The following is a 14,870-nucleotide window of genomic DNA, read 5'->3' as shown; positions in this document are numbered from 1 at the left end:
AACTACTCTGCCAGCTGTGCATCTGCTCTCCTGCATTCGGCTAGCACCGCTGCCTAATTTCAAGGCCCTGGTCTAAAGTACTGGGTATCAAATGTCATATGCAGTTTGTAAAGCAAACTTGGAGCCAAGCAGTCAGAGTTTTACAAAGGCATAAGGAATTAAAAGAGCAGGGGTGGGCAAAATGCGGCCCATGGGCCAGATGCAGCCTGCCAGGCCATTCCATCCGGCCCATGGGACCCCTAAAAATTTAGCAAATTAATATTTATCTGTCCCTGGCTGCCTGTCATGCGGCCCTCGAAGGCTTGCCAAAACTCAGTAAGAAGCTCCCCGCCCAAAATAATTGCCCACCTCTGTAATAGAGTCTGATAACAGGAAACCTGGAACAACCTTTATTAGACAGAGCAACCAGCTCCATCCATCAATAGACGGAAATTAATGTAATATCTCGTACCTACTTATATCATTCCAAATCACAGGGAATGGCGGCTTGGGTTCATTAGGCAATCACAGGGAATGGCAGCTTGGAGTCACTTCTGGGAAACCTTGCATTTTGTTTTCTCTAGGGGACGTCTGTTCATACACTCTGGCGGAGCTTCATGAACATCTAAAAGGGGTCTCCTATCTAAAAGAAACTTGCAACAAGCCAGCTAGCTCTTCAAAAAGGCACAGTTCTTTATTGCTTCCCACATATATAAAGATTGTGTAAACACAAGGCAATCCATTATATGAAGCTTTGCGTTCAGGACTTACTGCTAAGTGAAAGGAAAGCTGTTTTGCAAATATTCTGCTTTGAAATGCAATTTTATTTTTAAACACATTTAAGATCTTAAGAGGAGTTTTCTTAAATGTTATTGTTTATCACCTAAACAACCCTAAATACATACAAACGTTAACTTTAGTCATTTTATTCAATTCCTTTTAAGTGTTGGAGATGAATCTAAGTATTACTGATTTCAGAATAGGTATTTCTTTCCGGCTCAAATCAATAATAGGTAATTATCATCATCATCTAAATCACAGATTTGAAAAAAAAACCTGGATAATACATATAAGAACCCCAGTCATGATCCATGAGTCTACTCTAATGTACTATTTAAACCCATTCCAAAAAAAAAAAAAGCCTTACAGCATTACCTATTACATCCTATTCAAGCTCTCACGCTGTATTCATCACCATGGTCCCAATGATGATGACCTGCAAGTGATGTGTCAAACTTAAGTTATTTGACTGTGCAGAAATCTGATCAGTGAAGGTGTGGAAAAACTCAGAATTCTCATTTTAAGTGCCCTCTACACTTTAAGTGTATAGATCATTACAAGTTACATCTCTAATCAGGAATGCACCTTTCTTGGAAAACTCATACTTTAAATCAAGATCATGCTATAAAGGGAGAATGCATTGTGCTCAAAAGTATACAGTAAAAAAAAAAAAAACAACCAAGGAAAACTCCAGGTGAACTACCCCTCTCTCCAATAATCAACCTGTAACCATCTGTTACTCACCAGTTTGGTCATTTAAAGGCAGTATTTCCTCCACTGTCTCACATATAGACAAATAAATGATGAGTGGCACTGTATTTCTGGGGTTAACACAAGGGGAACCTAGCATCAGAACACAGTTGATTTTAAACCTCTCCTTGACCCCCAGTACCCACATTTTCCATTTAGGTACATTTTTAGATTATAAGGGTTATTCTGAATGGATCACATGCAGCAGGTACCCCAACTCAGGATACCTAAGTAACCCATATAGGAAGACACAAATGAGTGGCTGCTGATATCCCCAGCAGAACCAGAGTGTGCAGCCCATATTGCTAAACACAACAGGAACTACCTAGGAAACCCTTGCTAACGCATTAGACCTCAATCTCAGCAAAGAGAGCCAAAAAGGAAGCAGTCCAAGGAAATTTGAAAAACGCCCATTTTCAAAACACGTATTTTAATTGGAGAAACCCTTTTTCCTGTTCTTTTCTTATCAATTCTTGTGGGAAAAGATCAGTACCCTTCACAGGTAATACGCAACCAACTAAAATGCTTGCGCACCAGGCATTTAACTAAACCACTGGCTGGGAGACTAAGCTATGTGAAGAAAGAAGTATGCAAACCTATTCAAATATATCCTGCTCCAATTCAGCTTTATGCACAAGTGGAACCAACTGCCTCTCTTGGGCCTGAAAAGTTCAGTGCTTCATAGTCCAAGCCCATAAATGTCTTTGTAGATTATAAATATGCAAATACAGTTGTAAAACTCTCACCCGAAAAAGATGAGATAAATAATTTTCTTGAAGGCTCCCTCGACTCAGCTCTTAAAAAAAAAAAAAAAAAAAAGTAAAAAATACTTGACAAGGCCATTTGTGAGTAGCTGGAAAATACCACCACTAAAAAATTCCTATTCGGAACAAGCTAGAGAAACTTCTTTTATTAAGCTCAAAATGGTCCACTAGTGAAAAGCCTGAAACACTGACTATAAAACCAACGCTATATAAAGCAGATGCAGACAACACAAAGAGCAGCAGATCTATATTTTGCAATTCCAATCACCAGCCAGCTCCCTGAAAGCCTACACGTGTGAATTAAGCTCTATTTATAAATCCTTGACTCTTTTTTTTAAATGACCTTAATATAGTACAGTTTTTATTTTGTTTCTATTGAACTTAGCAACAGGAAGCTGTGTCACTCCTTCTGCAGCAAACTTTCCATTCTCCTGACACTCCCAGTTCAACACCAGCTAATCCAGATTTAAAAGAGAAAAAGAAAAAAGGCAAGAAACCAAACCAAACTATACACCAAAAAAAATAAATTCCCTCCTTCCCCTTCCCTCAAATCCAAACATACCACCAAATGTGTGCTGTGAAAGATGCAAAACAAAAAATAAATGTAATGCTCTTTTTGTTCCTCTTTTGAAATGCATGTGGCCTGGAAGAAATAAAACCTGGGGTGTGTCCTTATTTGCATTTCTCTAAATATATCTTTACATACAAGCAGTCACTTAGAGATTAATCATGAAAATTACATGTAATAATGAACAGATTATGAAGTCAGCACCTTTGCATTCCAATGACAAGACAATTTTCTAATCGGAGAACACGCATCCTCAAGAAACCCACTGAACTAACAACTGTAGACACTAAACCTAAATCTCGTAAAAACAAAGTAACCCTGGTTGTATTATCAGCCTTGGCAAGAAGATCCTGCAGCCCAAACAGCTTCACTCTGTGATGAGCAGCAGTCTCTGTGCTCCACCCTGTGATGTTAAGTCATCTCCGTAATGTTTTCTATTATAACATTAACTTCTTAATCACAAACTCGTGCACAAACACAGCTGTTGCAAAGCATCACACGCACACACAGACTTTGAATGGTTCTGTCTAACTAACCCTTCTGAACTATTCTCTAGAAAGAAATGGCCACATGCAAGTACGGAAACTGCCTCCAAACGCACCGGGAAAGATAACATCAAGAAAGCTTGCCTGCAACAGAGCAAAACATAGGAAGGCTGGTTTATACCGCAGCTCAGCCAAACTAGCCTTGCATTTATTGTTTTAAGAAATTCTCAGAAATGGCTACACATGATGGTGACAGAAACTCTTTAAACCCAACATAAACCCAACTCCACTTCAAATTTCTTGCTTGCTTGCTGTTATCACCTCCCCTGCATATTGCAGGATTTATTTGCTTTTTTCTCTCTCTCTCATTGCTCATCACAAAACAACAAAGTAATCTGCCCAAGGACAAAGTCCAGAGCAAAGCTGGTCAGACCATGCAAGTGGCTCCCAGCTTCCTGCCCAGGGCACTGGACTACAATATACATACACTCATCTAATATGTTCTATACCACGAACAGCAGCAACAGCTTTCCCTAGCATCTTATCCTCCATAACTTTGGACAGCTGCAGGCTGCTGGGAACTGAATGGCCTAAGTGATCCATACATTAGGAAACAGCCAAAGCAGTTTAGCATCTGTCTTCTGATGTTTTCCTTCTTTCAGCTAAATACTCTTTAAAAACAGAAAAGTTCTTTTAAAAAGAAGCAATGCTGTTTACAGCAGGTTAAAAAGGAAACCCACAGTATATAACTAAGTTTAGTCTCACCAAGGCGGGGCGAGAGGAAATCAGCTGATCTTCTACAGGAGCCAGGACGTTTCTTTTTAAAACACTGCTGGTTACAAAAGAAAGAGTGTACTCACTTACCATTCCTTCAGAAAGGGAATTCTCTCTGAGGTCCTTCAGAAAATCCAGCTCGTCTTCAGTTTTCATCTCCGCCGCTCCTGAAAGCACAGAAGGTTTGCAAAGCACATTTCAATAAAATCCCTCCAGTGCCACTGAAGCTCTTTTGTTTATTCAAGGCATTAAACAAAAAAAATCAACAAGTGTTAGTTTTCTTTTCAGCAGCTGCTTTCATTCCCAGCTTTGCTCCTTGTTTGCTATTTGTTTTACAGTGATGGTGTCTATCACTGAAGGAAACTATGAAATGTCAATGAGTACCAGGAAACTGCCAAAAGGCTCACACGCTATCTACACTATACTACCTCTGCGTATGTGTGCACACAGGAGAAGGCTTGGCTTCCAACATTGCTGTTGCATGATAAAACAGTATATATTTATTTTTCTTTTCTTACTTAACTTGGACAAAGGTGGGAAGTTTTCGCAGTCAGGATTAAGTGTTTGTGCTACTTCTGCAATGCATTTCTTTTCTCTTTGTCCTGAAGCAAGTTGCTTAGGTCCCAAGATTAAAAATCCATCCAGTCTCTAGCTGACCTTAAGAATTATTTGAACAGGGAACAAGGATTTTTAATTCCCAATGACAATGTTGATGGAACCGAAAGGCAGACGCTCTGCCCCCTGCTCCCTCTCCTTAGCAGGCAAAGATGCAACCCTCCATCAGCTGCCACTGCATTCAAGTCGCTCTCTCTACATTTTCCTAGCTTAAAGGCAGTCTCTAATGAGTTCTAAAGAGGCCCTTTTTAAAGTGAATAACCGTTTTTATCCTGTGACACTTCCTGAGATTTGGACTTAAACATAAAAAAAATCAAAATAAAGAAATAAATTCTATAGACCCAGGGATAACAAACTGCCTTGCAGATGGTGAATGGAGTTTTGCTATCCCCTTCCTTATGAGTTATGAAAATATCACTCTCGTTCCACAGATGTGGATGTGGGGGTACACGCAGGTAAAGTGATTTGACCAACACCATGAAGTTTATCAGTGGCTGAGCTAGTGACAGAGCCCAGCTCCCCACGTCTCCTAATCTTAACCCTGAGGCCATTCTTCCTCTGTATCATTTGTTCCTGAGCACTACATTAATGAACAGGAGGGTTTAAAAAAAAAAAAAATGTTGCTTTTTTTTTTAATAGACGTTAATTTGTAGTGAGATAATCCATATATGCAGTGGCCCCAGAAAACTGAAGTCCTATTTTAAATCAAAAGTATTGCAAAAGGTAATGGACCACTGGTGGTTTTCTAGTGCAACCAATATAGCTTTAAGGTCCTACAGACATTTTGACTATGTTCATACTTCTATTCAGAGATAAGCTGAAGGTTGCCTTTGACTACCCTGCACTACACAAACGACCCTTCCCCACTTCCATCACCTGGCTCTTTCATCCACAGGAAGCAGAGGAGAGAAGTAGTTGGTAGACTGAATCCTATTAGGGGTGTGCTAGGCAGGAGCAGGAAAATTGAGCAGAGCTCTTCCAGGAATCACCAGTCTGGTCTCTCCTCTTGTGCTGGCTCCCATTAGGGGAAATCAGAGAGAGGAAACGGGTACAGAATTGCCCCTGGCAGACTGCCTCTGTTTCCATCTTGCTCAGCTGTGATAAATACTGAACTGTAGTCAACAGGCTACAGAAAAGCTCAATCTCAGGTTCTGATGCTCAGGTCAGTGCCTGGGGGAAGGCTGAAGAGTGTTTAATGTAGATGGTCAGCGGGCCTGGCAGTAGGCTTAAGCAGCACGGCAGACATGCTTTGTTGCGTGTTAGGCTAATCCCCACAAAATTACTGATTACAATGCTGTGCTGCTCTGACAGGAAAGGATGAGCTTACGGGGTGTTGATAGAGAACCTCCTAAAAACTGGAACCAGTTAAGCAACTTTCCTATGGCTGTGCAGTCATCACTCAGGGGACTTGAGTTAGCTGACAAAATAGCTAGTGACCAATTTATTTAACTATAAGAGGGGTGCAGCCAGCAAGTTTTGCTCCTCCCATTCAATCCCTTGAGACACGATATTAGAAAAGATAAATGCAATGATAATGGTCCCAGGAACCGGCTGGTAGGAAGTGACAATTTGCTAAAGCCCAAAAATGCGTGCCTTGACTTCACCATTGTTTAGGGTCTGGGGTGTATCAGCAAAGAACTGTTTGCAGGCTGGAAGAGGGAACAGACTGGTCCCAGGAAAGTTAGAGGGGAGGTATGAGACTGGGAAGGAACCATCTGATTGCTAAAACACAGCCATGGGTATCAGAAAATCAGGATTGCATTCTTGGTTCTGCCACAGATTTCTTGCATGGCCTTGGACAAGTCACTTATTCTCAGTGCTTTCCTGTCTGTGAAACAGGGATACTGAGTATACTTCCCTCTTCACAGAACAGTTGAAATGATACATTCACTGAGGTGCGTAAACCATGCTGAGGTGCTGTAGAACAGTGGTCCCCATCTTCACTGCTTATGACCAACAATACTAAAGTAATAATATGCTGCACACAATATCCTACCTGGCTCTCTGTCAACTCCTGCATTATTCTTTTTTAAACTTCCTGTGCTTCCAAACAACCTCAAAGGGTCTCTTTCCTGCGTAACATGTTGCCCTCACGCCAGGGATCACTGTTGTATAGGATGCAAAGAATGTATCAAACCTTGCCCCCACTAAGACCTAACCTTAACCCCATGGTCCTCAGTTTACTGAAGTCATGGACTCTTCCTTTATCAACCTCATCATTACTGTGAACCTACAGGGTGTCATAAGCTATACAAAAATGTAAGGTTTTAATATGATAAATCAGTGTCTGACAACTCATTACATATTAGGTCTTACACTTGACAAGTCTAACCTGGTCTTTGTGAGCTTCCAAAGACACCACCTGAACAGCACGGGCACGCGACACGGACAAACCAAGCGTTGTGCTCTGTACTGATGGAACATCAGTTCTGGCAAAATTTCCGAGAGGAAAGTAAACCACTGGCAGAAGGACGTTTCTGCCGGTACAGCTTTCCTCTCCTTGAGAGGATTCGCCAACACTGCTATGCTTGGGATGTGGGGTTTTTTCACATTGCAAGGACAAAACTTCGCAGCGTAGACTTAGCCCCAGGCCAGTGTGCCTTGTTACCTGTGCCTGATGCAAATCAGATCAAATGAAATGCAAAACTTTAGAACTCCTGGTTCAGAGATGATGCCTTTTATTAGATCACCTAAGAAATCATCTCTGAACCAAGAGTTTGAGAGTTCTGCATTTCTTTTTGTCTCGCCCCAACACGGCTACCAAATGCATCCCTGAATCTAATGTGCATAATTCCAACTACTTACATGGAAAAAACCCATTCCTTGGTTGCAATTCAATGCTGATTAAAACACTCAACCCTAAATGCCACATGAGGCTCTCCTCTGTGGAGCAATGAGACTTTTTTTTTTCCCCAAAGAGATTCTCCTTGACCTCACTGGGACCACAATGAATATCTGTTTTGGACAATGCCTTGTTTTTATCTCAGGGCCAGCGAGGGCTCTAAATCTCCACGATGCCGATCATATGAGAATCTAATGAGACAAAGAAGCAATGTCACTGAGTGCAGTCATCAAATGCTTCAAATGAAAAACATGTACCTAACCCTGCATATTTCACCGGGGAGCAAAATCAGTTGATTGCTTATCACAAACTGCGCTAGGAACAAAAACACAGTGATGCGGGTCTCTGGAAAGTAGCAACCCGATGTGGGGATATTTTGCCGGACACCAACCCATCCTGTAAGCAGAGGATTCTGGCGCCCGCCGCTGGGCAACAGTTACTTCTCTGCAACCACAATACAAATATTAGCATTTCTTGGCAGGTAGGAACAAGTCTTGCCAATGAACAACCAGCAAGAAAGAGTACTGCTGTGAAGGTGTGAAGGACTCGGCAGTACCGGTGTGGGTCCGCTGACAAGATAAAATTCCCCAGGTGAGTCAGGCACCTGCCCAGGCAGAAAAATAAAAGGTGCACATGATAATAATACGCTGCCTGAATGTGCTGCTGGGTAGAATTAATGTAGATCCAGCCCAGCTTCCTGGTTACAGCAGAAGGATTTCAGGCAGCAAATCCAACTGTAAACTCCGATTCATAGCATCTGCTTCTCTTCCTTTTAATCTGTCCTGCCTGCACTCCAGTGCCATTACACTGTGTAAACTGATCCAACAGCTCCCTAAGAGAAGCCATTCTAGCCAAATTTTTTCTTAGTGCAGCTTTATATTCTGGATAAACAACTCTTCCTTATGGGTAGGACTGGACCATTACATCCTAAATCCTTGTTTGTAATGCGCCTTCACATACTTTAGATCTGTAACAAGGTCGCCTCTCCGTTTCCTCTCGTGTACCCTGATCTGACAGAAAGCTTTAGTGCTACGAAAAACACAAGCTGCTTTTTTCATTGTTGATACTAGTCTCTCACACCATTTCATTCTTTGCTCTTTGGATTTCCAGATATGAAATCATGCATGAAAAACCTGTATATCTAATCGCAGGTGCAGAGTTAAACCTCCGCTAACGAGCCCTAGACGGCAGAAGCCTCAAAACAAGCAGCTCCCAGAAGAAATTAACACTCCTGGGGATCGACTTACAGCCACTCCCAATCTACTGAAATGTCAACCTGCCACCGTGCAAAAATAGAATTTTTTTTTTTTAAAAGGAGCTTTCTGATTTACATAAACAGCCTGTTACACAGCAATTATTGCCTTTCCATGACTAATACAACTCGTTAAACTCCCGCACCCCAAAAAGTACCGTCTGCTAAAATAAGTCTCCTACACACCTCTACTTGAGAATAACTGGGGGAGATTGGGGCGAGGGGGTGAATCTCTTCCTTTTTTATGCAGAAAGAGGCAGTCAGGTGTTTATGTGGTTTTGTATTTTCCACCTTTAAAATTTTGGCAGTTGTTCTACTCTGGTTATTTTCTTTGATGTTCCTAACTAGCCTTCTGCTTTGTTTTAAGCTTCTTAGAGAAAAGTTACACCTTGCCTATAGATTCCTTTTAGCCAAGTGAACAGTGGCAGACAGCCCGACTGTTCGCATATCACACCAGCCTGAACAGGTGGAGTACACAGCCTGAACTGAACTAGCTCCACGCCAGGCTAGCTATTCACCTACAATCTCGGTCCAGACAAAACACAGAAAGGTTTTAGGTTTGTTGGGCTTTTTGCTCCATTGTTTCCTTATTTTGGAAGGGGGAGAGGAGGTTACCTTTAGACGCTTTCTACTAGTTCTCCGAGTTCAGGGACCACCTCTGACCAAGCTCTCCCGACGCAGTAACTTATCTCCAATAACATCATTCATCGGAGCTCCAGGATCATCTTGCTTCCTGGTTTGTTATACCGAGTGAAGAATGAGTCTGAATTCCAGCACTGCTTAAATGCACTGGAAAAGATTGCTTCTTTGCTCTACGATGGCTTCACAGGCAGGAAAAGAGGGTGGTGTGGGCTGAGGGAGGAGGAGGGAGGTTGTGCTGTCTTTTTTAAATGACCTAATACCACCAATTAGGCAGCTGCGCTGCTTCCTACAGAAGGACACTCACAGCTGCTCCACTGGACTAGAAAGGAAGCTTTAATGCAACACTATTCTGTTCTCTGGCTCCACATTAGCAAAGCATAAGGAGCAGGGCTGAAAGAAATGTTAAAATTAGCACTAAGCAAAAAAACTGGAAGGTGCCTGGCCTAACAGGAAGGGTGCATCTGCAGTGCATAACAAATCTGGGCATTATGCTGCCCTTTAACTGTTCACTTTCTTAATATGCAACTTACCTGTTACAGATTCTTCCAAAAATATTTTGGCATAAATATATGCCTGTGACTATGTTTTTATTTTGAGGGTATCCCAGAAGCATGGACTTCAGCTTTACCTTTAATAAACAAGTCAGATTTCTCCTCTCTGCAGAGGCCCTCTCCATGTCTGCCTTCCTCATCAAAGACAGGTCTCTCCCATCCACTTCCCTAGCCATAAAGGTTCGATTTTCATTCTTAATAAATACAATGCCATTTAAATAGGAGACGCTTCCTCAGCCTCGCAAAGGGTGTTTGTGCCCGAAAGCTTGCTAAGAAAAATTCTCCCAACTATTTGAGTTGGTCTAATAAAAGATATTGGATTTACCCAAAGAACCTTGTCCACCTAAGCCCAGTGCGATACAGTTCCTTCCTTCCCCTGCCCATGAAACGCCACATGCACGTAAGCCTATAAAAAAGATAAGGAAACATCTTATTTTCCTTACCTATAACAAACTCAGATGCCAGCATTCCTGGACTTGTATCTCCCTTGGTTAGGTCACCAAATGGCAAACTTAAATCCATTTCTCTGTCCAGCATGGCTCCTATATTTACCACAGCTTGGGGTTCGCTCTCTGTTCCTTCTGCAACAGGTACATCTTCTGGTTTCTTAACTGGCGGTTCAAGTGAACAGGGTGCCTCCCCTGAAGAAACGAATGCATCTGGGCCCTCTACTCCTTCTGTAATTTCATCTAGAGAAAAGCCATCACCATCGGGAACAAAACTCTTTTCTCCCACATTTTCCAATGGCTCGGCAGCGTTTAAACTCTCTGAACACAATGAAGGAGGTGCTACAAATATAGCTTTGTTCTGCTCTTCTTCATCTTCCTTGAGCTCAGCCAAGATCTCTTGGGCCTCTTTCACTTCTGACCTAGCTTCACTCTCACTGGCCAAGCAGATGGTGTCTGAGCTGGAGTCACTATCACATGTGGCTTCTTCCACAATGGGCTGAAGTGATACCCTGGAAAGTACATTGTCCATATCCCCTTGGTCTTCTGGATAACTTGTTACTGGAGATCTCTGGGCCTCCTCTAGTGGTTCCATATTCTCACAGGCAACAGAAGAGGTGTTCAGTCCCAAGGCCTCCTTTAATTCTGTGTGTGCACAGCTTCCCTGTAGAGCTGGGCTGAGATCGCATTCTTGGTTCAATGCTGTGCTGGAAGGCCAGTCATCCTTCGCATCTTGTGATCTGTTCTCCAATACAGACTCTTGTGTGATACTTTCCCCGGCATCTGCTGCCACATTCTCAGTTGCCTCCTGATGAGAGATTTCTCCCTGCAATCCAGTGTCTGCAGTACTATCACTCACTGCAGGCTGCTCACCCTGATTGCAAGCACAGGATTTCACAACAGCAATGCCAGGTTCCTCGGACAAGATGCTTCCTCTGCCAAATGTCCCACTTTGGTCCAGCTCCCGACTCGGCTCGGGGCTGTTCCTCTCAGCTGGCTGCAGGAGCCTGCACTCGGAGTTCTCCTTTTCCCTGAGATCTGGGGGCAAATTAGTTTCTGTGGTTACTGTGCCATGTTCAGAACTGCCCTGTTCAGCAACCACTGCCGTCTCTGCTACTTCCTGGTTTTGTTTAGATTCCTTATTATGAATTGCAGAGGGTGTGCCTATTAAATTATCCTGTATAGACTCTATGTCCTTGGCACACGAGGATAATTTAGGATCGTTATCATGCGTGCATGCCTCCCGTCCAGAAGGTGACACTGCAGCACCTGTCTCCTGACTAATTGCGTGGCCCTGCTGTGTATCTTCCCTAAATACAGGATAGGCAAGTGGTCCCATTTCTGCAGTGACCCCCTCCAGTTCTGAAGTGCTTTCTGGAGTCAGTGCCTGGCTTTGCAGAGGCCCTTTTTCTGCCAAAACCAAGCCTCCTTCATGTGGAAGGTGTGAATCAAGCTCACATTTGCAAGCTGCAGCAGCCTCTGGATTTAAGCTGTCACTTAGTTTGTCTTGCTCAACAGCTTGATGAGCAGCATGGTAATTGCCAGCAGCCCCCTGGCCTCCATCTGCAGTATATGAGGTTCCTCTGCTACTCATAGTTTCAGTTCCCGACATCTCCACGAGTGTTTTGAGGCTCTGCTCCACTTCAGCTGCTAACTCACCGACCTCGTGGTCACATGCAGACTCGGTAACAATTTTATCAGGCGTGCCAAAGGCACCCTGCTTGGCATCAGCGCTGGGATGACCGTCATGTGCGTGGTCACTCAACTCCAGCTCGTTCAGCTCAAGAGCCAGACTTCCATTGTCCACCTGCACCCCATGCTCACAGCTCTCGCTATTGTTAACTTCCAGGACAACCAGATCCTGCTTCAATACATTCTCTGAAGGCATTATCTCACTCATTGCCTGAAGCTCCTGTCCAGCAGCAGTCACACTCTGCCTCTCCTTTACAACAGGGGCAACTTGACCTGGGTCATCTGAGAAGCCATTCATTGCCGTTTCAGCCTGCAAGTCTGCTATACCCTCCTTGCTAGTCTCCCCAAGGCCATTTGGGAGAACACTAGCATCAGCCCTTGCATTTGCAGTGTCCTGTGCTTGCATCACCTGCATGACCACACCTTCAAAGGCAGCATCACTAACGCCACCAAGCAAGGACTCAGCTTGACAGATCAGCTCCTCACCTGTTGGGAGCACTTCCTTCAGGCTTGCAGCTCTGGCACCCCTTGCCTCAGCACTTACATGTTCTTCATGCTGCTGTACTGGAGAGGGAACTCTAGTCCCCGCACAGTTCTTACATTCGGACTGGCCCATGGCCACATCCACGCCCTCCCCGGAAGTTCGGGGTTTGCTTGCAGTTTCAACTGTGGTAACAGGGCTTTCAGTTGCGCACTCTTCGGCACTTTGCGCTTCCCGATGGTTATTATCTCTGTCGCTCAGGCTGGTTTGATCCAGAATAACTCCAGTGGATGTCATTCCAGTTTCCTCATTTGTATTTCCACAGGATGGAAGGCTTGCAGCACTGTTTATTCCAGGAGCTGGGCTCAGTGTGCAGGCATTTTTATCTGATGCGGCTTCAGAGTCTACAATAGAGGCTGGCCCCTCCTCTTCCTTTTTACTCAACAAAGCTGTATTTTGACTTTCTGAGGAACACCCCCGGCTCTCTGTGCTCACCACACTCAGCAAATCACCTGACGTGTCATTAAGCACTCCCAAACTCCCACTGTCACGTTCATCCTCTTTGTGGCAGGAGGGGGCCAAGAACTGCCTTAAATCCAAGTCAGCTGTGGCAGAGGGTCCTTCTTTGCTGACTTCTGTCACCATTTCTTCAGAGTTGTGGGTTACAATAGCCTGCTGTCCTTCCATTTGTCTTCCTTTACTGCAGTTATCCTCAGAAGTTCTTGGCTCAGACTCTGGCTGCTGCTTTGCATTCTGAAAAAGGGAAATAAAAATGATCGCTATTTGTTTTGCAACATGCCACACTCTAATAGTGAACACATTGATTTAGCTGACCCTTAAACCTTAACAAAGTACATAGAATGATATATGCCCCTCTCTCCATCTCCATGTGTATATCCATTTGCATTTACAAATTGTGTCATAAAAGGAAACTATTATTTTCATATCGTGCCAGTCAGAGATACTGAAGGTTACTGCTCAAATAGATTCAAGCTAGGTGAACAGCAAAATTTGCCCATTTTTTTTAAAGTATGTAAATGACACACATCTGAATGCACAATTTGGTGTCCAAATGGTTCGTGTAATGCTGTCCAGGAGAAGCTCAGGGCTGAACTGTTGTGGATCATTCCCAGCTTGTATATACCATGGATCTTCCCTTCCTGACCAGAAGAGGATCACTGTTAGGCATGGTCCACAGTGTGGGAAGTTCCACTTTCAGCACTGCCTAAATATCAAATTTTGGCTGATGATCAAAACCCCTATTGTGAAGAGTGTATGCAACTAAAATACACAGACTTTATTTCCTTACCCCAAATAAAAATTTACCAGTAAAACTTCCAGCAGTCAGTGGCCCCTCACAGTTTAAATGCACTGCATTTACAGGATTTTTTATATACCACTGATCATCTAAGTATTCAAGTATAGCTACCTATAAACTAGAATCTGGATTCTCAAAGCCCTGGGGTTTTCAGCCTCATTTCTGCTTTGACAAAAAACAGCTGAGACCATTATCAATTATTACATAAGACTTAATAGTTTACAACTTTGTAGTTTAACAAGCACATAAGCCTCAGTCCAAAGCTCTTTCCCTCCGGTAGCTGTGGTTAGGTCTAGTGGCAATGGGAAGGGCCATTCCTCTCCACAGAAAAGCCCCTTAGTAAAAGTATGTCCTAGAAGTAGATTCAACAGCCTCTCCTCTGTTCCAAGTTTTAATGAACTTAAGCATGGCTCACTGCACAGATGCCTCAAAATATTTCATCACAAACAATCTGAGGGAAAAGTGGCCAACACACTCATCTATGGAAAGGGGGCACCAACAATTTGAAAATTAAGCATTCAAGGAAAACAGCTTCTTTTACTGGGTTTCTGCATTTCACGTTAATCAGTTTCCTTTATGGTTTGGCTAAGATAACGTAAGGTATTTTCCAGGTCCAGAAGAAGTAAAATTCCATAAAGGAGGAGCAGAGATGATAAAAGTTTTCCTAAGTATATGGGTAGTAGGTTAGATACTGTACCATTAAGACACCTCTGGAGGCTGTATTAATATGAGGGCCATATGTTATAATGCCTATCTTTGACCTACTACTTTCAATATTCACAGAAATCTCCTGTACTACAGTTGGTAGTGGCAAACTGCTAACTTGTACCATTATTTGAATGTCTGGCGTTTGCAACTGAAGCCTACCTTAAATAAAAGTAATCCTCTCCTTTGTGTGCTACAACCTAGCACAGACCCCCAATCTTGCAAT

General features: G+C 43.1%; 1 protein-coding gene across 7 annotated transcripts in view; it reads right to left on the bottom strand.

The window, feature by feature from the left end:
- Positions 1–14,870, bottom strand: part of AKAP13 (A-kinase anchoring protein 13) — a 324,780-nt gene that overhangs the window by 123,422 nt on the left and 186,488 nt on the right. For all 7 annotated transcript variants that reach the window (XM_090029889.1, XM_090029887.1, XM_090029891.1 and 4 more), the window contains exons 9-10: positions 10,446–13,374; positions 4,191–4,267 (exon numbers count right to left, since the gene is read on the bottom strand). In XM_090029889.1, coding sequence (XP_089886015.1) covers positions 4,191–4,267; positions 10,446–13,374 — 3,006 coding nt within the window. The remainder of the gene's footprint in view (positions 1–4,190; positions 4,268–10,445; positions 13,375–14,870) is intronic.

Source organism: Crocodylus siamensis, chromosome 15 (genome assembly GCF_052110815.1).
Source record: "Crocodylus siamensis isolate JL-2025a chromosome 15, ASM5211081v1, whole genome shotgun sequence".
Classification (NCBI taxonomy): Eukaryota; Metazoa; Chordata; order Crocodylia; family Crocodylidae; genus Crocodylus; species Crocodylus siamensis.
The sequence above is the reverse complement of the archived record's forward strand: the minus strand, read 5'-3'. Positions and strand labels throughout refer to the sequence as shown.